The sequence below is a fragment of the Herpailurus yagouaroundi genome, unplaced genomic scaffold, assembly GCF_014898765.1.
Source record: "Herpailurus yagouaroundi ecotype Mexico unplaced genomic scaffold, PumYag 185, whole genome shotgun sequence".
In the NCBI taxonomy this organism is placed as follows: domain Eukaryota; kingdom Metazoa; phylum Chordata; class Mammalia; order Carnivora; family Felidae; genus Herpailurus; species Herpailurus yagouaroundi.
Window position 1 is genome coordinate 21,494,416 of NW_024412416.1, and position 24,663 is coordinate 21,519,078.

The following is a 24,663-nucleotide window of genomic DNA, read 5'->3' on the forward strand; positions in this document are numbered from 1 at the left end:
ATCCCATATATAGTATAGAGAAACTCACAAGAGTATATTTTTGTATCTCCTCTCCCAGCCTTTGTGATGTTCATACATTATATTTCTACATGTTATAAACTCTGCATTTTTTTTGCTTTCTACAGTTGATTGTTAAGAACCTTTAGGGGTGCCTGGGTGGCTCAGTCAGTTAAGCGTCTGACTTTGGCTTAGGTCATGATTTTGCGGTTCATGGGTTCAAGCCCTGCATCAGGCTCTGGGCTGATAGCTCAGGGCCTGGAGTCTGCTTTGGATTCTGTGTCTCCCATTCTCTCTGTCCCTCCCTCACTTCCGCTCTGTCTCTCTCTCAAAAATAAACATTAAAAAAAAAAAAAAAGAATCTTTATATTTATTCACATAGATACAATTTCTTAATGCTTGTTATTCCCTTTATAGAGATCCAGACTTCCATGTGCTATCATCCCACCTCACCTCTGCTTAAAGAACTTTAACCCTTCTTGAACTGGAGGTCAGCTGGTAATGGATGTTTTAGGTTTTATATGTCTTAAGTCTTTATTTCATCTTTGTTTTTGAAAGATATTTTTTCTGAGGCAAGAATTCTATGTTAATAGTTTTTTTTTTTTTTTCTTCCAGTACTTTAAAATATTGGTCCACTCCACTGTCCTATATAATGATCAATCTGTAATCCTTTCCTTTAGGCTTCAAAAAATTCTAGCTGCTTTTAAAATATTCCCTTTATCACTGATTATGCAACTTAATTATGTTTCTGTATGTAGTATTCTTAATGTTTCTCTACTTGGGGCTCATTGAGCTGCTTGGATCTTTGAGTTTATTATTTCCATCAAATTTGAAAAGTCTGGATAGTTTTTATCGCTGTTTTGAAGTTGAGTGAATAAAACTGACATGGTTCCTGGCTTCATGGAGTGGATATATAATGAACAGTTTTATCTTCTGATAAATGCCATGAAAGAAGTGCATAGGAAGGACCCTGCATAGAGATGTACTGACCTCTTTGAGATGAATTAGGCTGAGCATTGAAGGGTAACATGTCAGACATGTGAAAAACCAGAAGAAATGTCCTAGGCAGCAGAACAGCAAGCGTATGGAAGGGCCCTTCAGTTGGTAAGAGGCTGGTCTTTTCTTGGAAACTGAAGTGCCCTTGGAGTGGTTGGCGGGGGCCAGCTCATACGGTTTTGTGGGTCATGGCAAAAGACTTAATTGCAGACATAACAAGAAGTAATTGAAGGGTTTTAAGCAGGGGAGCAACAGTCTAGTACATGCTTTAAAAATTGTTTTTGGGGGCGCCTGGGTGGCTCAGTGGGTTAAGCATACAACTTTGGCTCAGGTCATGAGCTCATGTTTCAGGAGTTTGGGCCCCATGTCGGGCTTTGTGCTGACAGCTGAGAGCCTGGAGTCTGCTTCAGACCATGTCTCCCTCTCTCTCTGCCCTTCCCCCGCTCATGTTCTCTCTCTCTCTCTCTCTGTGTGTCTCAAAAATAAACATTAAAAATTTTCAACTATGTATTCAGAATGAACTTACTAATTCTCTATTGGGAACTGCCTACTTTGTACTGAATAATTCTCAATGAAATTCACATATGTATATTTGTTTTATATATGTAAGTACAGTAATATAGTAGAAGCCATTGAAGTAGTTGTTAGTGAAAACTATTATAGCTTACTTGGCTCTTCCGTTTCAGTAAGATACTAATAATTTTTTTAAATCTTATCTTCCAGCTGGTGGAAGTTAAAGGCCCCAACGATCGTCTTTCACATAAGCAAATGGTCTGGTTGCACGAACTGCAGAAGTTGGGGGCCGAAGTAGAAGTCTGCCACGTGGTTGCAGTTGGAGCTAAGAGCAAAGGCCTGAACTAAGAGCTATGGAATTGGGAATATCTGGTTATACGTGGATTGAAGATTTTCAAAAGCGTAAAGCATTCTTACATTTTATTTAACTTTTTGTCAATAATAAACCTGAGAGTTTAAGACTTATCATTGTACAGTATCTGTGTATTTGGTCTTGGCCTGGATGTACTCACTGATTACACATAGCAGGTAATGAACTTTCTAAAAGGTCAGAACCAGCATGCCTGGTGGCTCAGTTGATTGAGCGTCCGACTCTTGATTCCATTTCAGGTCATGATCCCAGGGTCGTGAGATTTTAGCCTTCCCTCAGGCTCCACAGGGCTGTCTCTTTCTCTCACTCCTTCTACCCCTCCCCTCTCAAAATAAAAAATGATAAAAAAATCAATAAAAAATAAAATAAAAAAATAGGAAAAATACAGAACCTTCGTGGTGGCCATTTCAGGAAATAGATGCATTTATGTTATTACACTAGACTTGCAAAAATGCTGGAAAAGATTCAAACAGTGGGATGTTTCACAGCTTTTGGTCTTTTATAAAAGTAGCCTATAGTGTTCCTAATTAAGTATGTGGGTGAACTGAATTTAAGGTTTCCTATAATGCCCAGATACACTCAGCTATTTAACATTCTTGTTTTAGGATTATCTAAAAAGGGTACAAACAATTGAAATTCTGATTTCTCTGGGAATTAAAAAAAAAATTCTCATTAAATTCCTTAACTTACAACATCTGTCAAGGCCTACTCTTACTAATTGGGCCTAGATCACCAAAGGTATTAACAGTCTATCAAAGACAGTTGTCCTTTTTCATCTTTCTCCTTGGAAACATCCCTAATGACTAGGTGAGGGGCAATTTTCTATATACAGTATCATTGGAACAGGGCTGTTTATCACTGTTGGGAGAGCCTTAGGCGGAGGAAAGTGTATGGTAGGAAGGCAGCTTACCAGAACAGGGACGGAGATCCCAGTCTCCCCACAGACTAATTTTGAGATCTTCTCAGGGAAATGTTACCTCCTCGAGTTTGGCAATTTTTTAAAACTTTGAGAGAGAGGCAGTGCAAGCAGGGGAGGGGCAGGGAGAGAGGGAGAGAGAATGTCAAGCAGGCTCCCCACGGTCAGCACAGAGCTTGACACAGGGCTGTAACTCATGAACCTGAGATCATGACCTGAGCCAATATTAAGAGACACTTAGCTGAGCCACCCAGATGCCCTGAGCTTGGTAATTTATTGAGCGGAAGGACAAGTTAGGGCATAGTCCATTAATACCCAGATGGCCTTAACCACAGCCGTTCTAATCAATGCTGAAAATGTTAACTGATCACAACCTTGCTTGAGAGCAAAGAGGTTGGATGACACCCCCACAAGTGTGGCTGGAAGAAAATGCCTTCGCTTCTTCAATCACTATGTTCTTGTAGATTTCACATCGATAACTACAACAAGCAATTTCTGTGGAAATTTTATTTAGCAGTCAAAATTTCCTTCACATTCATCACTGTTGAACAAGAGCTCTCATCTTCCTGCTCATCCTACTTTAACTCAGGTTGTAATTTTAGGCACAAAGGTTTTAGTTTTCTCTCAAAATCAAGTTCTACTTGAGGTTACTGCTATAGCAAGCAGATTTTGTTGAAGGTATGTTGACTAGTTTTCACCCTCTGTTAGCACATATTAATATACTTTTCTTAAATAAAGTTAAGACATTTTTGGTTTTAAAACTGGTTTCCATCATAAAATAACAGTAAGACATTGTACATCTTTAAGTTCAGTACTAGAAAGTCCCAAGCTGTCTGGAGCCCGTGCGGTGCTCCATCGGCACAGACTTCGCTTGCGGGGCTGTGGGGCTGGAGAGTGTGAAGCGCTCTTTGGTGCAGCGTCCGTAACCACACGGAGGACTTCGGTCACCACCACATCCTTTTTGCTAGCAGAGGTGCCAGGCAGCTTTAGAATGGCCAGGACTTAAAGCTGTTATAGTTGTTTTTCATATTATGCATAAGTTGTGGCACAATAATCATGATAGAACAACCATCCAGCAAAAATAAAACTAAAAACCATATTTTACTACATTTATCATACAAAAATATGCACATTTTCTATTTTAAGACAGTATGTTAATAGTACCTAATCTTTTTTAAACTTGTAAATTAAAAAAAAAATCACTAAAGGAGTTGAAATAAATGTGTGAGGGAAGAGAATTAGAAATAAATGCTCAACAACCACTCCCAGACCCACCCCCCCGCCAATTTAGAATTATTTGTAATAATAAAAAGGCAGTTTAATCAAAAAGGGAGAATTATCACACTTTCAATGGCAGGATATGCTGTGGGACTTTAAGGGGATTGAGACTGGTTTCCAATCAAGAGGTATAAAATGTTTAATGGCAATAGTGCTATTTATTTATATAAGGTGAAAAAAGCCCTTATTTTCTAGGCAACAAGCTGAAAAAACTGGGTTGATCCAGAAGACAAATTTTCTAAGACACTGTGTAAGAACTTCTGTCCCTTTAGGTCCAGAGACATCAACTTTAAAAAGGAAAATAATTCAGACACTTTGAAACAGCTATTCATTACACATAAAGGTAAAACACGCTTTGAAAAAACTTGTTTTAGAAGCTAGCCACTTCACTATAAAACTTTTCTAAAGCTTAAGATGGCAGTTTAAGAAAGTAACAGCTCAATTTGAAACATCCATCCTGTAAACAGGGAGCAGGGTGGGCAGAGGAGGGGGGGGGGGGGGAGGAGGGGGATGGTGCTGACCGCCAGTCCCCCTAACAAGCTTCAGCTCCGACCCCACAGCTTTGGCTGGGTTCCCGTCACAGTCTGACGCAGAACACACCTTTGCGTGCTTCTCCGCTGTCAGAGGTCGGGGGTGGGGGGAGGGGGGGTCTTCCCTCAATATTAAAATGGCAGTATTTTGAGAGAAGTACACTTTATTTCTCCTGTTGGCTAAACCTAACCACTAAGAACTGTGTGGGCGGGAGGAGGGACCTCTGTGCAGGTGACCTGACTCATTAGTTATTTCCAAGGTAAAGTGCCAACAACAGTTTACCAGACTGGAAATACGGGCAGCAAACGCCCAAATCCCTCTCAACAGCCCTCTGTTTTGGAGGGTGGGCTTCGGTGCCGACAGCACTGGCTCCTGCCGCTGTCACACCCACACCAACCACCCCACAGGCCCGCTGTGTCCTCGCTGACTTTCAGAGGGAAGGAAATGTGGTTTGGGGGACTCCTGGCTATTGGTATGAAGCTCAGCGGTGACAAGCCCATTTCCAATATGTAGGTTAACACCCTGATTTTAAAAACTGAAAACTGTGTTTTACTTTGTGTTATGCATACCTCAATGTCAAAGGCACTTCTAAGTTTATATTATCTACAGCAAATGCTTTTAAAGTCAGCAGTGCATGTCATTTTAAAGTTAGTCCTGGGAAGTTAACAGCAAACTCATGATTTTAAAACACAGTGGTCTACGGTCCCAAACAAGGTGATCTAAAATAAATAATAGCCTTGGAACACTGAACCCTCAGGTGGGTTCAATTAGAATAGAAAGTGACCAGAAAAATATATTAATACCTATTAGAGCTGACCGGATGCTCTTGAAAATAGACTAAATGTTAATTTCTTAACTTTCCTGACCTCTGTTTCTTTGGGGTGCCAGGCTGAGGATCAGGCAACCTTTAGTGGCTGGTGGGAGAAAGTGGATGCAGACAAAATAAACGTCACAGACAAAACCTGATTTGTTTGCTCACAGTAGTAAAAATAGGAGAATGTCTGCCTACAGATCACCCGAAACTGGGCCAGACTGAAAATGACAGAAAGAGGACATAAAAAAGAAAAGGTCTTTTAAAAAAGAATTGTGAGGAAGTGTTAACTCGACTTGTTTTTAAATATTAGTGCAAATTTCAACTATTATTCCGACACGTAAAATTTTTAGAGCCTCTGATGCCTAGGTTAGCAATTCTGATTCAGAGGAAGCCGGTTTATGGCTCCCCTCAAAACGTTCAGAAAACGGGGTGTTAGTCTTCGTTTGCTAGCGTCTCGGTAGATAACCAGATTTTGGCCCCACTCAAGAACTTGCTCAGCGGCGTTCCCGAAATGCTCCGCCGGCAAAGGTTGCCCACGGGAGAGAAGGGGAACGATGAAGACAGGAACTCCGGCGTCCCCGCCGCCTGTGGGCCGCCCACCCGGAAGTACATCCGGCTCTGGTCAGGCTCCGGGCAGCGGGCCTCCGGAGGGCCGGCCCGGTGCTGCCGCAGCGTCCTGCGGAGCACGTCCACCTCGTCGGCCAGCAAGGACAGCCTGTGGAAGGCGGTGATGAAGCCCCCGAGGCTGATCTGGGCTTCGGGGACCCAGCGGAAGTAGCACAGCTTCCAGAGTTTGACGTGCGTCCCGGAGACGTGCGGCAGAAGGGCGCCGTGCAGGTCCACCGGCCGGGAGAACCACTCTCGGAGATACTGCTCCGCGCCGCGGGCCTGGCCGCCGGGCTGCGGAAGCGGCTCCGGCTTTCCTTTCAGGATCAGGGAGTTTCGCCTCGGAACCAGGTCCTGGTCGGTGACGATCCCGTTCTTCAAGGAAGCTGGCATTCCCCTCAGTGTGGAGCTGTAGCCTTTCTGGAAGGAGAGCGACCTCAGCATTACCTCCCTGGAGCCTCCCCCTTTGCATAGACAGGAAAGGCCCAGTGGCAAATATTCACTGGGTGTGGGGACAAAATGGGGGAATGCCGGTCATAACATTCTGTCCCTTCCCTTGCAACCCTCCTCCTGATCCTCTTCCACCTGAGTCCCATTAGCTAGCAATGGGCTCTGCCTAGGGCATTAGCGCTGGCCTGCGACCTGGCGGGGAGGGGATACCTCCTGTTCATCATTCTGCTAAAGCGCAAATTTCTAAGACCTCTGGGTTAGGGAGAAATCTAGGATCTGGCTGATTCTAGAAAGAAAGGCAAGTGGATGGGCTTCAGGAATGGGGCCTCTCAGGCTCAGAGCTGCTATCCGCTGAATCCTACATGCTGAGCAAGCTCTGTGGGCCTGTCACCAAGAAGAAAAGTCAGGGCATGGTCATTTCAGTTACAAAGCAAATGATTCCTCAAAATCTGCATTGGCAGTGTCAAGGGAAGTGACCTGGATCTTAATACTCTGTGTTCTGAAAATATGACCTTTGTTAGGTGTAAGCAAACACTGTGTTTTTATTGTTGGTGCGTTTTTGTAATTTACCTTTGTCCGTTTGAAAGCCTTCACAGAACCGTTCTGTACACAGGGTGTGCTCTTTCCGATGTACAAGGGGTTATGGAATAGGGTACGATCCTTTGCTGTAAACTGAAGAGACCAGTCCCAAACTGAGGGGAATTTTAAACCCTTTTCGTCACCCAGCTGGATATTTTTGCTTATAGCAAATTCCTGCAAGATAAGTATTTGAACATTTATGAGGAGATGCCAAATGATTTTCTCATATATTTTTTTTGATGAGCCAAAATCATTCCCTCACTATGGGGAATTTTCTGGACTAGAGCAACTCTAGCTCCCCGGGAGCAGCATGTTTTGCTCTGAGAGAAGAGACATTCTTGGCACCTTGGATCAGAGGGACACCTCACACCCTATATGAGCAAGGAGAGCACCTTTTCTTCTGGAAGCCATCAAGGAAGCTGAACCCTCTGAGCAAGGAATATATTATTACAACAAGTAAAATTTCAGGAAAGCCATACTATAAAGTCTTCAAGGTGTCCCAGTTACTTTTGTAATTGTAGCACTTTACTTTCTGAGTACGTGATACATTTACGCAACTACCGGCTGGGCACAGAACTTGCTGAGTGGAGGTGTAAGACAGTCTGTGCATGGTGATCCCTGCCATCTATTTTATCCCATTTTCTAAGTCCACGCTCACACGTCACTTATCCAGTGACCTTCAGTATCTGAACCACACCCCAGGAGCAGGGAGGAGGGAATCCAGACCCTGTGCACACAGTCCCGGCATCTGGCCGTGACCACGAAGACCACGCACTGAGGCCGGGCCTCTTGCTCCCAGGAGCCTGCCTCCAGCCCACTGTAGGGTCACGCGGTCTACTGATGCAGGGCACAATGCTGCAGGGAGACAGCCCACTGCCTCTGTGTGGAGAAGGTGAGGAGCATCAAACCATGCAGCTGCACTTAGTGGCATGGAGAAAGGGGCCGTCATCCTGGCTGAGGGCCAAAGCAGGCTGGCACATCGGTTTATGTAGGTTAGTTCTCTGGAGGAAATTTCTCAAGATACCAAGTCCCTGGATGGTGGGAGAGGACTGATTCTTATTTTCTGCTCCGTACTTTTCAGTATTCTCCAAACAACCAAGAACTTGTTTGGAAATTAGGAAAAAGGCAAAAACTCATTGTTATTACTAAAGAAGCACTGTGGTCAGGACACCAGCTCCACAGCACAGGTATGACCAGGTGTGACCCATGTCGTAGTGTTGACTCAGGGCCAGCAGGAAACAGATAAGCTATCTAACAGTATAGGCCATTTTACAAAATGTCCTATTGCAAACGAGTAAAACTTAACTCATTAAGCACCAAATATATTAAAAAAAAACCTTTTTAGTTACTTGAAATTTCAAAATATATATGCATGTAGAAACAACCCATTTCCTTTAAAAAGACAGTATTAAGAGCTGTTTTAATGGCCCTTCTAGAAAAATAAACAGAAAACAGTCATCTTTTTTTATGTGAAAACTAAAAATGTTTATCTCCAAAGATAAGATTTTCCACAAAGAGTACCTGACCATGAACATCTAAGGTGGCCTCAGAAAAGAAGGAATCGTCTTTATGGAAGAGACTAAGCTGAGAACAGCGGTTGTGCTAATCAGGACCTTACATCAAAAGCCATTTTCCCAGGGAGGGCAGAGGTGGCACTGACGGCCTTCAATCTGGCTGTTACATCAAATCGTCAGTATGAAGTGCTGAGACAAGGAGGGATCCATGCTAGTACTCGCCAGGAAAAGCTTTTGAAAAAGGCCAGGCTAAAAAAACAATACAGTATTAGAGCATGGACCAGGGAAAGTAGATGATCTACTTTTTTTTAAGTTTATTTATTTTGAGAGAGCGAGCAAGAAAGACAGTGTAGATGGGAGGGGCAAGGTGCAAAGAGGGAGAAAAAGAACCACAAGCAGGCTCCTCGATGATGCGGGGCTTGAACTCATGAACCATGAGATCATGACCTGAGCCAAATCAAGAGTCAGCTGCTTAACTGACTGAGCCACCCAGGCACCCTCAGATGATATACTTTTAAAAAATATTTATTTCCACATCAAAAGCTATTTGTAAACTTATCTGGGCACATCCAGAATCCAGCCTAGTAGCAGGGTGAGGAGTGAGTGTCTCTGGGGTCCAACCTGAGCTCTGCAGAGTCCTCTGCTCAGTGCCTGCTGGAGGCACTGCAGTCACTGGGACCTTAGGGCCGATGTACTGGCATTTTACATCGAATGTTCTACGTCTAACAAGGCTGTGGCTAGCTTTGTGTACATTTTGAAGGCCCACAAGGTGTGTGTGTGCATGCATGCATGTACTAGGGGCGTGCATGGGCGTGTACACGGGGCAGTGAAGGGAGAGGAGTATGATGGGCAGGCAACACCACCAGATGCACAGCCCACAGCGAAGCTCAAGGGGCACAAACTGGATGATGCCCAGTGAACGAGGAATGAAAAGGAGCGCATCAGAGACCATTTAGTTTAGGAACAAATAGTCTCCCACACCTCAGGGCCCCAGCCTACCACCGGTCTGAGCGCAGTACTGGGAGAGGTTACATTCTATTAGGGAAGCACAGAATATATTTTATAAAAACTTCCTTCACAAACTCCCCGATCTAAAATAAATACCCTATGGCAGTGCTAAGTTTCTCTGACCCTGAGCCCCCGGACAACAGCCCCACTGAGACACGGCTCCCATACTCTGAGGTAAGACCAGCTCCCCCTCCCTCCCATCTCCCTCCTCTTGTAACAAGCCCCAGGCCCCTTCCTCTTCTTTGGGATGTTCCTCATTAATAAAGGTCTCTCTATTACAATAGCCTGAATAAAAATCATCTCCTTAAATGTCTAGTGCACTTTGTCTTTCACATCCGCAATCTAGACTAATTCATTTCTTTAGCAAATAGTGAAGCATTATGCTTCACAGTTTACAGATGAGGAACCTGGGCTCACCATTCTCCCAGACCAGGGCCAGGATTCAGGTTTTCTGACCCTAGGAGGGACTCACATTATACCAGGCCACATCACCTGGACCAGGGCCTTAGTGCTGAGGCTGAGGACCGCAAGAACTCTCCTTTCTGTTTCTCTCAATGGTTACTGCAACATTTATCAGCTATTCCCAATGTCAGTTCCAATGTGGGTGAGTCAGAACCCAGGGTTCTGGAAGGTTCTACCAGCGGCAATCAGAAGTTAGTTTCAAGTTTGGCTTGAGACCCTCCTTAGTCATGATTCTTCCTCTAGGTCAATGAACTGTGACTAGAAACTGAACATCCTACCCAACAGGACTGCTGTGTGGCATGTGGGACTGGTTCTGAGGCTACTTGGTCAGCCAGCGCCTGCCAAGAATTTGATTCTAGCACCATGCCTATGCTTCATCTCTGAAATTCCTTCTCCTCAGAACTCTTGAAGAAAATGATCTTGCTTTGTACATCTTTTATTCTAGGAAACAAAAGTCCTCAAAGAGGACCTTTTAAATTACTCATCTGGAGAGACTGAATGTCAAAATATAAATATAAAAGCACAACATTTAAGGTGGGTGTAATAATTTACATCTTTGAAATCTGTTTTTTTTAATTGTTACATATCACATTAAAAATTTTTTTTTAATTTATTTGAGAGAAAGAGAGAGAGAGAGAGAGAGAGAGAGAGAGAGAGAGAGAAACCAACCAGGGGAGGGGTGGAGAGAGAGGGAGACAGAACCTGAAGCAGGTTCCAGGCTCTGCGCTGCCAGCACAGAGCCTGACGCAGGGCTCGAACTCATGAACTGTGAGATCATGACCTGAGCCAAAGTCAGATGCTTCACCGACTGAGCCACCTACGTGCCCCTCTTTTCTTTTAAGTAGGCTCCATGACCAAAGTGGGGCTTGAACTCACAACCTTGAGATTAAGAGTCGCATGCTCTACCGAGTAAGCCATCCAGGAGCCCTAAAAACTGCTTTATTATGAACAATGTACATCAGAGAAAAATACCTAAAATGCTCAGTCATAAAAATGAAACAGTTTCCTAGATTTTTGTAGGCTTTTATAGAATTCATTCAGAAATTACAGCTTAAAATGGTAGCTTAAGACTGTTTTAATTTACATATTTAAATATGCGGCTAACTGTACTTCAATTCTATATCAATAAAGTTGTAAAAGCAAAAAAGAGAAGTAGCTATCGCCACAGTATCTCTTACCGTGCTTTGTTTCACCCGCTGGTGAGGAGAGTTGAACAGGAAGGTGCCAAACAGGGAGATGTGGGTGCTGTCGTACAGTATAGCCAAGTAGGTCTCTGAGAACTCGAAGGCCGCTGGGTATTGTTCTAACAGCTGCCATGTGGCATCCAAGAACAGCAAAAATAAGGGAGACTGGCATATACAAACAGAAAATGGGATGATTTAATGTTGTCCTTCAGTTGTTCACCTTTATTTCCAAACTTACTGCTTACAGTAAGGAAGAGATTAATAAGAGAACAGCTAAGCCTAAAACACTTGGCTCCAAAGCTAAGCCAAGGATATGCAAATAGGTGAAACCAGCTTATGTCAAACCTAAGAAGTAAGTTCAACTGTGATAAACATCACAGCCCTTACTTGTGTAGTATCATTGAAATGGCAAAGTAAACAGGCAAGTGTTACTGTATGAATGGGGGATACTAAAATATGTGATTAAGCTTATCTGGAAATAATTCTTTAGAATGCTGAAAAATAAAAACAAAAAACCAACAACTCCAAACCAAAAAACAACTTCTGTAATTAGCTTTTGGTGCACCGTGCAGGCTCAGCATCCGGAAAACTTCCCAGAGTTTCAGAAAACAGTTGGCATTAGCCTCTAGGTCACATGGTGGAGCCCCAAGTATAACAGCTGATGACAGCTATTGTATCCTGGAATCCCAGCATCTTTTTATTTTTTTAAGTTTATTTATTTATGAGAAAGAAAGAGTGTGTGAGAGCAGGCAGGGGAGGGGCAGAGAGACAGAGAATCCCAAGTAGGCTCCGCCCTGGCAGTACAGAGCCCACTGTGGGGCCCAAACTCACCAACCACTGAGATCATGACCTGAGCAGAAATCAAGAGTCGGACGTCACCCAGGCGCCCCTAGCATCTTTTTTTTTTTTTTTTATGTTTATTCATTTTTGAAAGACAGAGACAGAGCACAAGCAGGGGTGGGGCAGAGGGAGAGTGGGGCACAGAATCCGAAGCAGGCTCCAGGCTCTGAGCTGTCAGCACAGACCCCAATGTGGGGCTCAAACTCAAGAACCGTGAGATCATGACCGGAGCCGAAGTCAGACACTCAACCGACTGAGCCACCCAGGTGTCCCACGCCCCCAGCATCTTTTAAGTGAAGTATTCGCTGTCGAGATTTCCTCAGATGGTAGTCTGTACTGCTCAGTCAGCCTATGCTTCTGAAACCACCATTCTGTGAGATGCCTGCAGGGCCTTTCACAGGCTCTCCTACCTCTGCACCCATGGCAGCCCCTGTGCCCAGAGCTGTTACAAAGATGTCCCTCTCAAACATCCCATTCTTAACACACGTGCACCATTTTAAGAAACTGTGAACTCCAAAATTGATTTTTCAAAATACCTGATGTGCTCATTATTTGCTTTTCAGAGAGATAATACAGCATTTTATCAAGTAGTTCTCAACATGGAGAAACTTAACAATTTTTTTTGGAATTTAACCTATATAATTACAATAATCTTCGTAAGTACATCAATTTGGATGCTAATCCATTGGTAGTCTTAGACTAAGGAAGCAAAGAGGTGCTAAATGCAATATTTAAAAAGCCTCCTGGTCTCTTTACAGACAGAATAGCTCTTCACATGACAACGTGAATTTTGCCTTGTGCACACTTACAGACTCACAACAAGCACCGAGATTCTGTTACCTCTTTCTCCGATCGCTTTAAGTGGTTGCACCTGTCCAGGAACTGATATCCGGCCATGACCCACTCCTTCTGGATGAGACTCTGAAATCCAGTAATTGTCCTAAAATGGGGATCCAGCATCACTTGAACAAGAGAAGCTACCATACAGCTCAAGTCTCTTCCCTCCTCCTCTGTTAAGAAAAATGGAAAAGAAAATAACTACTACACAGAAAAATGCTGAGCGAGAAAGGGAAGGTCAAGTGGATACTACATTATTCTCTGCCCGAGCTACCTTCAAAATAATCCATGTTAGGAGGGTTCAATGGATTCCAGCAACTCTAAAATATTATAGACGTTAGCTCAATCAGTGTTTAATGGGAAATAATCTTTTATATATGAATATTTTCTAAATAACAGAGCATATTCCTCACACTTTTTACATTTCAGTAGTTTGGGGTGGGAATCTTTCAAGAGTCCATTCTGCTTCCTAAGAACATTAATTTTACTACTGGCAATTCCACATGGTGACTCAGAAGTGAACAAGGGGAATGGGATTGTCCACCACCATGTGAAAAGGTGGCAAACATTTTCCTCCTGTCTTTTATAGCTGGTGTCTTTTTCAGTAATGCCAGTAATACCTGATATGAAAGCCAGCCAAAGAAATCAGACAAAAACTATACCAAGTATCCCTTATGATTAGATTGTAGAAGTCATCAACAAAATACAAGCAAATCCTATTATCTCATGAATTCAAGAATTTATTCCAGGAAAACAAGGTTGGCTTAACATCTGACAAAAAGTAACACTTCATAGACATAAGTGATAAAAATAACATAATCATCTCATTAGATGCATAAAAAGCATCTATGTGATAAAAATCCAAAGTTCATTCTGGATAAACTCTCAGCAAACTAGGAACAGAAGGGTACTTCAACCTGATAAGAGTCCATGAAAACCTGTCACCAACATCAATTTTTAACGATAGCAACTCCTATAACTGAGCAATTCCTCACTTCTAAGTACCTACCCACAAGAAATAAAAAAAATATGTCCCCATGGTGACTTTTATATAAATGTTCACAGCAGCATATTCATAATAGCCATAAAATGGAAACAACTCAATGTCTGCCAGTGGGCAAATGTATAAATAAAATGTATTTACAAAGGAATACTATTCAGAAATAAAAAGGAACAAACTGCTAATACATGCTACGTGAATGAACCTCAAAAGCATGTATGTAAAATAAAAAAAGCAAGAGGCAACAGATCACATTTTGTATGATTTCGTTTACACAGGACATCTCAGAAAGAGCAAATGTGGAGAAAGAGAAAGCACGTTAGTGGTTGTCTGGGGCTGGGACACAAGTAATCTTTTTGGTGAGATAAATAATTTCTAAAACTGGACTCTGAACTCTATACTCTGTATGTGTACTAAAAATACACATTCAGAATGGGTGTATTTTATAATATGCAAGTTATACCTCAATAAACGATTTCAAAACCACGTTCTAAAAAAAAGTGTTACTAAGATGTAGGCTCAGTATCTCTTCTAACCTTTTTGTATTATACAAATCCATCAAGACATGTGCTAAGTAGGATTTTTGCAATAGGATTAGAATACCCACTGGTTGAGAGGAGAGATTACTGGATTGTGAGAGTCTGCATTTATGTGTGAATTAAATAACTCTGATGGCATCACAGTTAGGGATTACTTGAAATAGTGCATTACTATTCTTTTTTCCCCTTTAAAGGTTTTAAATATCTTTACTTTGCTAAAGTCTGTTAAATTTGACAGTTGGTAAAAATACTTTTGTAAGCTTCAGTAGTGTAGCATATTCACAAACTATGTAATGTGAAATATATTATAGGATACGGTAGGAAGTTCATGGTTTATTAAACTACATCAGTAAGCTTAGAAATTCTGTTAGCTCTTAAATTTACCTAACATACAATCATCCTTCACTTAACTGAAACATTATTATATTGTACTTTACTCCTACTAAACATTAGACAAAATTCAGAATATTGGCTATTCTTTTTTTTTTTTAATTTTTAAACTTTATTTAAATCCAAGTTAGTTAACACATAGTGTCAATTCAGTCAATTTCTTGATACCCATCTATTTCTGTAGAGTCCAATCTAGCGTGATCCAGAGGCATTTAAGTTGAAATTTTTATGAATTCGAAACGTAGAAAGATTAGACAGAAAGGATGCTCTGCCAAGACTAACACTCTGTCTGACTCTGTCAGGAGCTGCAACCCAACCCTTCCCATAATACGGGAAGAAGGTTTAACACAGGGCAGAAAACCGGACTCCTTTCTACCTGCGGTCTTTGTGGCAGAATCTGTAGTGTCCCTGATGGGTTAGCAGTAGTGTCATCTACTTGAATGCGGGCAGTCACCACGCTGGCTGGCATGGTGACCATTGTTTTCAGTAATGAATTACCTTGCAGGACTACAGAGAGACGCTTGCTTTCTAGCACATACACGAGTTCTGCTGCATGTTTAAGGAATGCCCTGAAAAGAGAAAGGGAAAAAAATACTGTTAAGAAAATAAAATTTCCACTATAAATATTTCTTTAAAAGTACTTGAAATCAAGCACATCTGATCTCGCACTGTACTGTGTTCTCAATAACCTTTGCAAATTTCATCAGCATTTAAGTGACTCTTCAACAGAGTATGTTTTGATTTTTCTATCAGGGAAATTCATTAATCCTTTTATAAAAAGGGGGCTGATGTACAGGACATTCTTGAAATCTCAAAACACAGAGACGGAGAAGAGAGGAGTGGTTGCCAGGACACAGCGATGGGGATGCAACTCTGCAGGGGCAGCATGAAGGGCCTTGCAGTGATGGAGCAGTTCTGTATAGTGACTGTGGTGGGGGCTGCACGGATCCACACATGCAATAAAAATGCACATAATACTACACACATGCACATGCGCACACACACACGAAAACACATATAAAGTGGTGAAATCTGAATAAGGCTTATATATTATACCACTGTCAGTTTCTTGGTTTTGATACCACATTCTAGTTATGGAAGATGTAACCACCGGGGGAAGCTAGGTGAGGAGTATGTGGAGCGCTGGACTCTTTGCATATCCTATGAGTCTATAATTATTTCAAAATAAAAAGTTAAAGAAGAAAAAGGAAAGTGGTTGTACAAACCTTACATATTCTAACCACCGAGTATTTTCCAGTGAAGACAACCATTTCTCTTCAGTTTCTTCAAAAGGCTCTGCAATAAATATGGTTGATATTTATCTAAAAAACATATATATGTAATATATAGGATGCATATATTTTGTATATGTATATAAAATGTATGCACACACCTTTTTAGGCTTTTTAAACTTAATTTTACATGATCAATATCAGAGTTAAGTGATATGTCACAGTTTTTAATATTTAGTTGGCTTTAAGGAAGTATGCATTTTCACTTAATAATATAGTCATTTAAGAAGACATGTTACAATTCTATAAAAAACAAAAAAAGCACTCCCCTGGAGGCTTTCAGGGAAGTCCTGGAGAGTCTAACCACCTCTGCCTCCTAAGAGCCAGTGGTTCCCACCTTCCTGGTCAGCCCACCCCTGGATTCTGATGCCCCCTACTCACAGCTTCCTGACTGCAAACCTCACCCTCCTTGCTTCTCTCCCCTGCTCCTGCTGCCAGCGCTGCCTCTCAGTGCACGGTTTCTGCGACAGCAGGAATGAGGGCATCTTCCTGGCAGGGCTTGCACTGTCCTGACTCAGTCCTGCGTGGCCTGTCTCAAGACGTCGCTCACTTCACAAACTCCAGACTTTAGCAGTGTTCCAATTACCAGATGGTTGATAAGAATTCATGTCACTGTGCTTTTTTAACACACCATGTCCCTCCCCAGTTCTCCTTCCAGGCAAGCACCCACTCATCCCTGCAGAACTGCCACAATGGCTGCCTCTCCTGGCTCCCAGGTAAGTAGGACTCTGTGTATACTTCAAGGAGGCCTCACTTATGCCAGAGATGCTTTCACGGGAGTCACCCCCCTGGGGCACAATGAAAGTGCCTGAGAAGCACTTGTTCTAATACATGTATTAGAAATCTGAGGCCACGCAGATTACAACATGGCTCTGTTTGAAATTCATGTCAAGTCCCTTATCTTAAAACATAACTGTGTGCATTAAAATCTTAGGAAGTTTGTATGGGTAGCTCACTGTTCTCCTTGGCACTTTACAGAAGTATCCTACCACACCATTTATTATTTATTTCAAAGTGGTGTAATTGTTTTTTTTTTTTCCCTCCAAAACAAAAAAGCAGTTTAAACTCCATTTTCTAAGAGCTTCTGATACTGTCATGCAAAAGTATTTCAATGTGCCTCTACTTAAATATATCTATTTTTATATTTTCAAGGGCTATCATTTTTTCTGACATGCCTCATGCAATGGTGTTATCACCCATTCACTGTATACATATATATATATATATACACATATATAATAAAAATGAAATTACCATCAACGCATAGGTGTTTAAGTTTTACAAAAGCCGCCTGTATTTCTTGGATATTGGGCAAGGTCTTATCCAAGTCTGATTTGTAAACATCACTTCTCTGTGGATGACTTTTAGTTATTGCATTACAAATCCTAATAAAGACAAAATCCTTGAGTCATTCATTCATGCCACACATATTTTTTGAAGACTTATTATGAGCCAAGGCACTATTCTCAGAGCTGGAGATAGATAAACAAGACAGGCTGGGCCTCTGCTCTCACAGGGTTTCTATTTCTGGTGGTGGTTGGGTAAATGATAAAGTAATAGGCTGTGGTGAATGCCGTGGGTGGCATAATCGAGTGAATGCAGGCTAGTTCAAGTCATGTGGTCAGAAAGGCTCTTCTGTGAAGGTAATACTGAAGCCAAAACCCAAATAACTAGAAGCCATGAAAGATCTGAGAGAAAGTGTTCTAGGCAGAGGGAAGGTAAGGGCAAAGGTCCTGTGGTGGACACAAGCTTGGCTGTGGAGAAACACAGAGAGGGCCTGAGATGGTATGTCTAAGGAGAAAGGGGCAGAGAGAGATTTGACGACAAGGAGAGCCTGTCCTACTTATGAAGAACAGGATAGCTGAAAAAATAGAAAGAATCAAAACAATTCTCAGCTTAATAAAATTAAAACATTACAAGTGCCACTGGCTGTGAGGGTTCAGGACGAACTCCCACCCAGCAGTGCTGCTGGCTTCCCTCTAATAGCAGCCTCCCCCCAGCCCCCACCCTTCCTGTGCATCTAACCAGCAGACATGGCAGTGAATACTGGGCTTGGACTGTGACATGACAGGTCATTTCAAATGTGGCCAAGGTAAAAAACACCCATCAGGGATTATTTGAATAATACTCCTTTTCCTTTCCTGAAGGATCATTTGAGGGTCACTTGTCAGTTATTTGCTTCAGCAAAGGTGCCTTTCTTCGGTATGGCCCTGGGGAAAAAAAACTAAGATCTGACTGTAACAGTCACAGACTGTGATATACAATTTGAGGCTCTCTGAGCCGGTTTTCTAAGATCTGTTCCTTTGTTCCTCATTTATTTAACAAGTATTGAATAAATATTCAACATCACAGGTGTTTCCTGGGTGCTGAATGTACAATGGAATGCAAAACATAGTCCCTTCAGCTCAAGAAGCTTATAGCCTAGTAGCAAATATAGGCAGTAATCAAACTGTAACACATACATGCAATTAAAGACTGAAGTAAGTGTTATGAAGAAAATTTAGAGAGCCATAGAGAATGTATAACTTGAGGCCTGATCTAATTTAGGAGGTGAGGGAAAGCTAATCTTCAGGAAGTGAGATTTGCCATGAGAGATAAAGAACGAGGAAGTACTGAGTGGGTGGGGTGGAGAGTGCTGGAGGATAAGCATGAAGAAAGACAGCCCAGAAGGGAACAGCACTGGTGAATATCGGGAGATGGGAAAGCACAGGCAAAGGCAAAGTCCATGGTGGCCAGGGCCAGGAGCCACGGGTGTGATAGTAGATGAGACGTGGAGGGAAGAAATGACGGGACTCATGGTAGGGGTGTAGCTGGGGTGGACACAGTTTGTAAGGTTTCTAAAAAGTGAAGTGACAGATTTGATGATGGGCTCAACGTGGGGAAGGAAGTGAAAAAAACGTATCCAGGATGACTCCTGGATTTCTGAGGGCAGGCTGGGAGAGTGCGCGGTGCTTGTATGCTGGAGGCTGGTTTTGGACCATATTGAGTTTAAAGGGCCTCTGAGACTTGCACGTGGAAGATGTCCCATTAGAGATAAAATCTGATGGTCACTAAAGCCACAGCCATAGGTAAACTTGTTTAGGAAAAGAAATGCAGAATGGGAAGAAGCAGTGGCCTGAAACAGATTCTAGGTAATGTCTGCAGAGGGCAGAGTACTGGTGAGGAAGAGGGGCTTCAGGAGAGTGGAAAGAAGCAGGACTCAGAGGGCTTTAGGGAGAGACTAAACAATAGTGATGCCCACTGACTGAGAAATGCCTTCTGCTTTAATGACATGGAGATTACTGGCGACTTTATAGCAGATGATGCCAAACTTGTTTGTGGTAGCTAATTAAAACCACCATTTAAGCTACTGTGACTCTGTAGACCTAAGACACACCAAACTACAAGAAAGGTCTGATTTACCCTAAAGTATCTCAGCTGGAAATCACCACACGTTGCAAATATGTTAAAGGCAACACTGTTATACCAAAACGTCAGCAATGTAAGATTCCCCAGTGTCTTATAAGCCAAAGAATTAAATTCTATTTAGTATAACTTAAATGTTAATTTTAATATATTCACCTTTTTTTCCAAAATGGTGATTCTTGTACAGACTATATGTTGCTAACTAATTAATAAAACTATGCCACTTTCTAACTATTTTCAAGTAGTCCGGAGTTTAATATATTATTTCTGACAACTAAAAATGTCTACAGCAACAATGACCATTTCTTGATACCTCTGGTCGATTTTCCTCTGCTGCAGCACATCTTTTATGAGGGCCATTCGCACGAGGGCACTGCCATTTGAGTGGCTCCAGCACCAGAACTAGGAGAGAAGCAGAGCCTTTATGTAACTGGGTAGAGAAAAAGACATCAGTATGAATGAAATCCAACAGACAGCACTTACGGGCATCCTTCTTCCAACAAAAGAATGGGAAAAGATCTTTAGATCTTGGTCGGCTAAAGAACTTGGCACTACAAAGTATTCTGGAAGGCTGGAGAGGAAAAAGCAAACCATAACATAAGAATCCTGTGCTCTAGGCAGGTAAGTGTGCTCTGAAGACTCCACATATAATTAAACACGTTTATCCCCATTTAATGTGCACCCTACTTGGTGGCCACATGGTAGGTACCATGGAAGACAAGGTTGACCCTAGACATCTCTTGTCTAAAACACGTGTGACGTTGTCAATTATCACAAAACTTATATTTAAAGTAGGGGGAAACATCCAAAGGAGATGTCTAAAATATTCTCCAAAATGATTATTAATCAAACATGTATTCGGTTTCTGAAAAACATGCCCACCTTTGTTCTCTATGGGTAAGAATCCAAGGCACATAACACAAGACCACACCAAACCCACAAATCTACCAAGAAGCTTTAGCTTCTGGGGTGCCTGGGTGGCTCAGTCAGTTAAGCATCTGACTCTTGGTTTCAGCTCAGGTCATGATCTCATGGTTCATGAAATCAAGCCCCGTGTTCAGCTCTGAACTGACAGTGCAGAGGGATTGGGATTCTCTCTTGGGATTCTCTCTCCCTCCCTCTCTGCCTCTCCTCTACTCACACTCTTTCTCTCTAAAAATAAATAAAGAAACTTAAAAAAAAAAAAAAAAAAGCTTCAGCTCCTTATCTCCCCCTTCTAACCTTTCCTGTTTCCAAAGACACGCAGACTCACTGACTGGGCAGCAATTACTAGTGCTCACTGCACCGTAAGACATCCTCCTTTCTACCGTAAGACATCCTCCTTTCTACCGTAAGACATCCTCCTTTCTCTCTTTTTTCATCTTTAAGATAAAATATCCATGAAAGCAGTTTATCGTTTTTTTTTTTAAGGCTTATTTATTTATTTTTGAAAGAGAGAGATTAGAGAGCAAGTAGGGGAGCCAAAATCAAGAGTTGGACGATTAACTGAGCCACCCAGGTGCCCCTCATGAAAGCATTATTAAAAACAAATATTCCATTCACCATAACTTGTAAGTTATCAGAGAGCAGAGTGATTATTATTCAGAAGAAGTCACCTCCAGCTATAAATAAGGCTATAAAAATGGGACTTACCAAGTGGATATCATGTAACCCTCATTAATAGAACAAACTCTCCATGCGGAAGCCCCTGTCCTCTTGATTTCTCGGTCCCAGTCTGAGTACGTCTCGAAGAGTGGAGTCTTTTGGCTGCTGCCACCACCGGCCCCGCTGCCACCTCCTGAGGGTATTCCATTAATATTATTGGCTACAAGAAAAAGCAATACTATTAATTTTGTTTCAATGGTCACATTTCGTCCCACATTCCCTCTCCTCTCTGGGCGCCTCCTATCAGAAACACGCACGGACGGGGCACCTCTCCTAGATGTTCCTACTGCTCCCAGCAGTCCTGAGAAAGAGGCAGCCCTCCTCTTGTCAAAAGAACTCATTTTCCTTATCCAGCTCCCTCCTGACTCCTTTAGCACCACTGGTTTTTCTGTCCTTCTACTGGCTCCATCCCTTTTGCCTTCAAACACAACTAAGTCACCTTGACTTTGAAAAGACTTTCATCTGACCACACTGCACCACTCCAGCTGCCCAGGCTATACATTTTCCCTCCTCCCTGTTACTGACCACCTTCCCAAATGATGAACAATGCCTGCTGCGCCGATTTCCTCCCCATTTATTTTCTCCTTTTCAATGGTCTTCCATCCCTACCATTCCACAGAAACCACTCACGAGCCTCCCTCAGTCCCCTGCCCTCAACTGCTCATTTTCTCTACATTTTGCCTGGAACAATGAATGCATCCAATCATCTTTGTTCTGGTCCAGATCTTTCATCCTTCTGATACTGATGTCTCAATCCTTTCTATGGCTCACTATAAAATTTTTGGGTCTTCTAGATCTACTCAGTTTTCCTTTGATAAGCTCACAAGTGCTCCTTGTTCTCCACCAGAGGGCCACTCCCATCTGGGGAGTGGCAGCAGAGCGCAAGTGTACTTGAACTTCCTTAGCAAGGAGCCCTCTGTCATCAAGGAGAGCTGCTACCCTCTGGGAGAAGAAGCCCACAGCCTCAGGAGCCTGCAGAATGACCAGAGAGAAAGAGGACATCTCAGCAATCAGCCTCATCTACCCTGGCGATCCAGGGTGACAGACGGCATGATCTTTACTGGTCCTGTGTCTCACCCCTAAAGGCTGCTGACATCCCTGGCACGTGCTGCACTCAAACTGGCCTGCAGCCTGCCACAAGACACATTCCCCCCAAAACCATGCTTTCATGATGCTATACTCTTGCCTCAACTTTCCCTCATGCTCATTTTCCAACTTCCTTAAGCAAACCTACATGGTTTTGCTTAAAAGGCCCTTAATTGACCTCATCTTTATGTCTCATTACTGCCTAACCCCATTCTCTCTTGTAGCCAAAGAAACCCTTCCATCATCCCATGAACACGCCATGCCCATTCCTGTTGACTATTTAACACCTGGTGTGAGACAGGTATTTTCTGAGAACCTACCATGTACTAAGGCCCGAAAATTTAAAAGTAAGGTTGTTTCTCTGTCTTGAAAGCGCTAACGAGACAGAGGAGGGTGAGCTCAGCACTAGTCACAGTGAGGCAAATGTATGAGTGCAGTGACAGCACAGAGGAAAATGACCCTAGAGCTCGCTGGAGACAAAGGCCGGGACAGGAGAGGCCTCAGGACTTGACCACAACTGAACAGAGTCCTAAGGAATGAGCCAAACATTGCCAGGTGGCTAGTGAGAAGGAGGCAGGCATGCTGGGCAGAGCAAAACACAAAACACATGGTGTAATTGTAAAACGTCAAGTAATGAAATACAGCTAGAGCTTTAGGGATGCAAAGGATGGGGGAAGAGAGGCTGGAAAATTAGATGGGGCCAAGACTCTCGGTCTGTGCTGCCCCAAACAGTAGCCACTAGCCACTAGCCACATGTGCTATTTAAGTTGAAACAAAATTAAATTAAAAATGCAGTTCCTCAGTTGTACCAGCCACATTTCTAGTGCTCAAGAGCCACATGTGGCTAGTGGCTCCTATACTGGTCAATGCAGAGGAGAGAATATTTCCATCCCTGGACAGTGCTACTCTAGATTAGAAAGGATCCTGTGTGATTACCCAGTGATTCTGATTTTAGCAGGGCTTGTTTAAAATCCAAATGCTAAAGCTAAGCGCACAGCCTGGAGCCACCCCATCTAGAGCCTTCTCTGGGGTAGGTACAAGAATGTATGCGGAAGAACTTGGGAGTTGTAACCTCTGCAGGACACAGAACCTTCATGGAATTTCCAGGCAATTCTCACTTTACACAGTGTTCCAGAACACTAATAACCACAGAAAGCTATACAATATTAGAAAATCTAAGTAATTCATCATATGATCAAATTAAAGGGGAAAAAAACCCCATATGATCAGTTCAAAGTGCAGGAGAATATTTGATAGAGTTCAACAACCTACTCATAATTAAAAAAAAACAAAAACAAACTTTGGCAAATTGGGAATAAAAAGGAATTTCCTTACTTGATAAAGGGTAATTCCCAGCAAACACACAGTAAACATCATCTTCATCAAAACCAGAACAGAAATGATGCCCGCTATCATGATTACCATTCAACACTGTACCAGAGGTCCTCGCCACACAATGAGATAACCACCATGGAAAAAGAAGTATAAAGAACACACTCACAATTTTCAAAGAGTGACATAAATAGTTTGGCAGGATACCCTCACCTAGGAGTCTAGGACCAAATACTTTGGAGTGTTTTGAAGTTACAGACTTTAGTAAGCCAGGCTGAGAAACATAATGAGATTGTTTCTCTGGCAAGATTTAGTCTCAAGATCTAACTAAGACCAATTTTCTGAACATCAAATGACAGAAACTGTAAGACAATGCATTGTTTACTATTTTATAGGCTTGAGTTGCTGAAAACCTGCCTGTTTCTTAACAACCAGCACTAGGCTGTATGCTCTGCATCTTCTTCAAGGAGAGCTTATTAGAGAATGTGTAGCAGATACTCAATCTGGCATTAAAGAGTCAAGAAATTCGAAAGCTTTCCAGAAATCCCAAAGGCCTGATGCCTGCAGCCTGCTCTACCAGTGGATTACTAATAGGGGTGCAGCAACAGACTGGCAAAAATCAGTCATCTTAGGGAGATCCAGCTCCCCTGAGAGTTACCTGAGTGAGGTTTGAGGATAGCTCATTAGCCAACTAAAAGTGAAACTATATAGTGGGCATTCCTGACCTTGGCTATCTTCTGTGAAACTCAGAACTCTAATCCCAGGCTGTGTTGAAATTATCGACAACAGTTTCCACTAAATTAGCCTCATCCGTATTTAGAATGGTCTCAAGAAACAGCAAAGACAATAAAAGTGGTCACCATATGAGAAGAAAGACTATCACTCTGATGATACTGTAGGAATTAGAAGCCATAGGGTGAAAAGGGTAAAAACAGAGCTGTGATGTTAGGTTCAACAGAGTGAGTCAATGAAGTGGGTAGCGAGATTTGGACTTTGGGCCTGGGGTGTGGCCAGGATGGCTGCATTTCTAAAAGATGTAGGAGGCTGGCCCGGAACCACTAGTAATCAAGAGACAGGAAG

The 24,663-nt window shown here is 42.5% G+C and overlaps 2 protein-coding genes across 6 annotated transcripts in view; one reads left to right on the top strand and one right to left on the bottom strand.

Annotated features, from left to right (window-relative positions):
• Positions 1 to 1,974, top strand: part of FAN1 (FANCD2 and FANCI associated nuclease 1) — a 34,112-nt gene extending 32,138 nt beyond the window's left edge. For 2 of the 4 annotated variants that reach the window (XM_040493841.1, XM_040493842.1), the window contains exon 14: positions 1,717 to 1,974. In XM_040493841.1, the coding sequence (XP_040349775.1) occupies positions 1,717 to 1,854 (138 nt within the window). In that variant the 3' untranslated portion in view covers positions 1,855 to 1,974. Of the gene's footprint in view, positions 1 to 414; positions 496 to 1,716 lie in introns of all 4 variants that reach the window. The other 2 variants (XM_040493843.1, XM_040493844.1) reach the window with 2 other exon arrangements.
• Positions 1,975 to 3,281: 1,307 nt separating this feature from the next.
• The window catches only part of MTMR10 (myotubularin related protein 10), a 55,808-nt gene continuing 34,426 nt past the window's right edge, over positions 3,282 to 24,663 (bottom strand). For both annotated transcript variants that reach the window (XM_040493847.1, XM_040493848.1), the window contains exons 7-16: positions 21,154 to 21,325; positions 20,005 to 20,092; positions 19,835 to 19,923; positions 17,371 to 17,501; positions 16,051 to 16,120; positions 15,323 to 15,393; positions 12,899 to 13,068; positions 11,213 to 11,383; positions 7,042 to 7,224; positions 3,282 to 6,441 (exon numbers count right to left, since the gene is read on the bottom strand). In XM_040493847.1, coding sequence (XP_040349781.1) covers positions 5,848 to 6,441; positions 7,042 to 7,224; positions 11,213 to 11,383; positions 12,899 to 13,068; positions 15,323 to 15,393; positions 16,051 to 16,120; positions 17,371 to 17,501; positions 19,835 to 19,923; positions 20,005 to 20,092; positions 21,154 to 21,325 — 1,739 coding nt within the window. In that variant the 3' untranslated portion in view covers positions 3,282 to 5,847. The remainder of the gene's footprint in view (positions 6,442 to 7,041; positions 7,225 to 11,212; positions 11,384 to 12,898; positions 13,069 to 15,322; positions 15,394 to 16,050; positions 16,121 to 17,370; positions 17,502 to 19,834; positions 19,924 to 20,004; positions 20,093 to 21,153; positions 21,326 to 24,663) is intronic.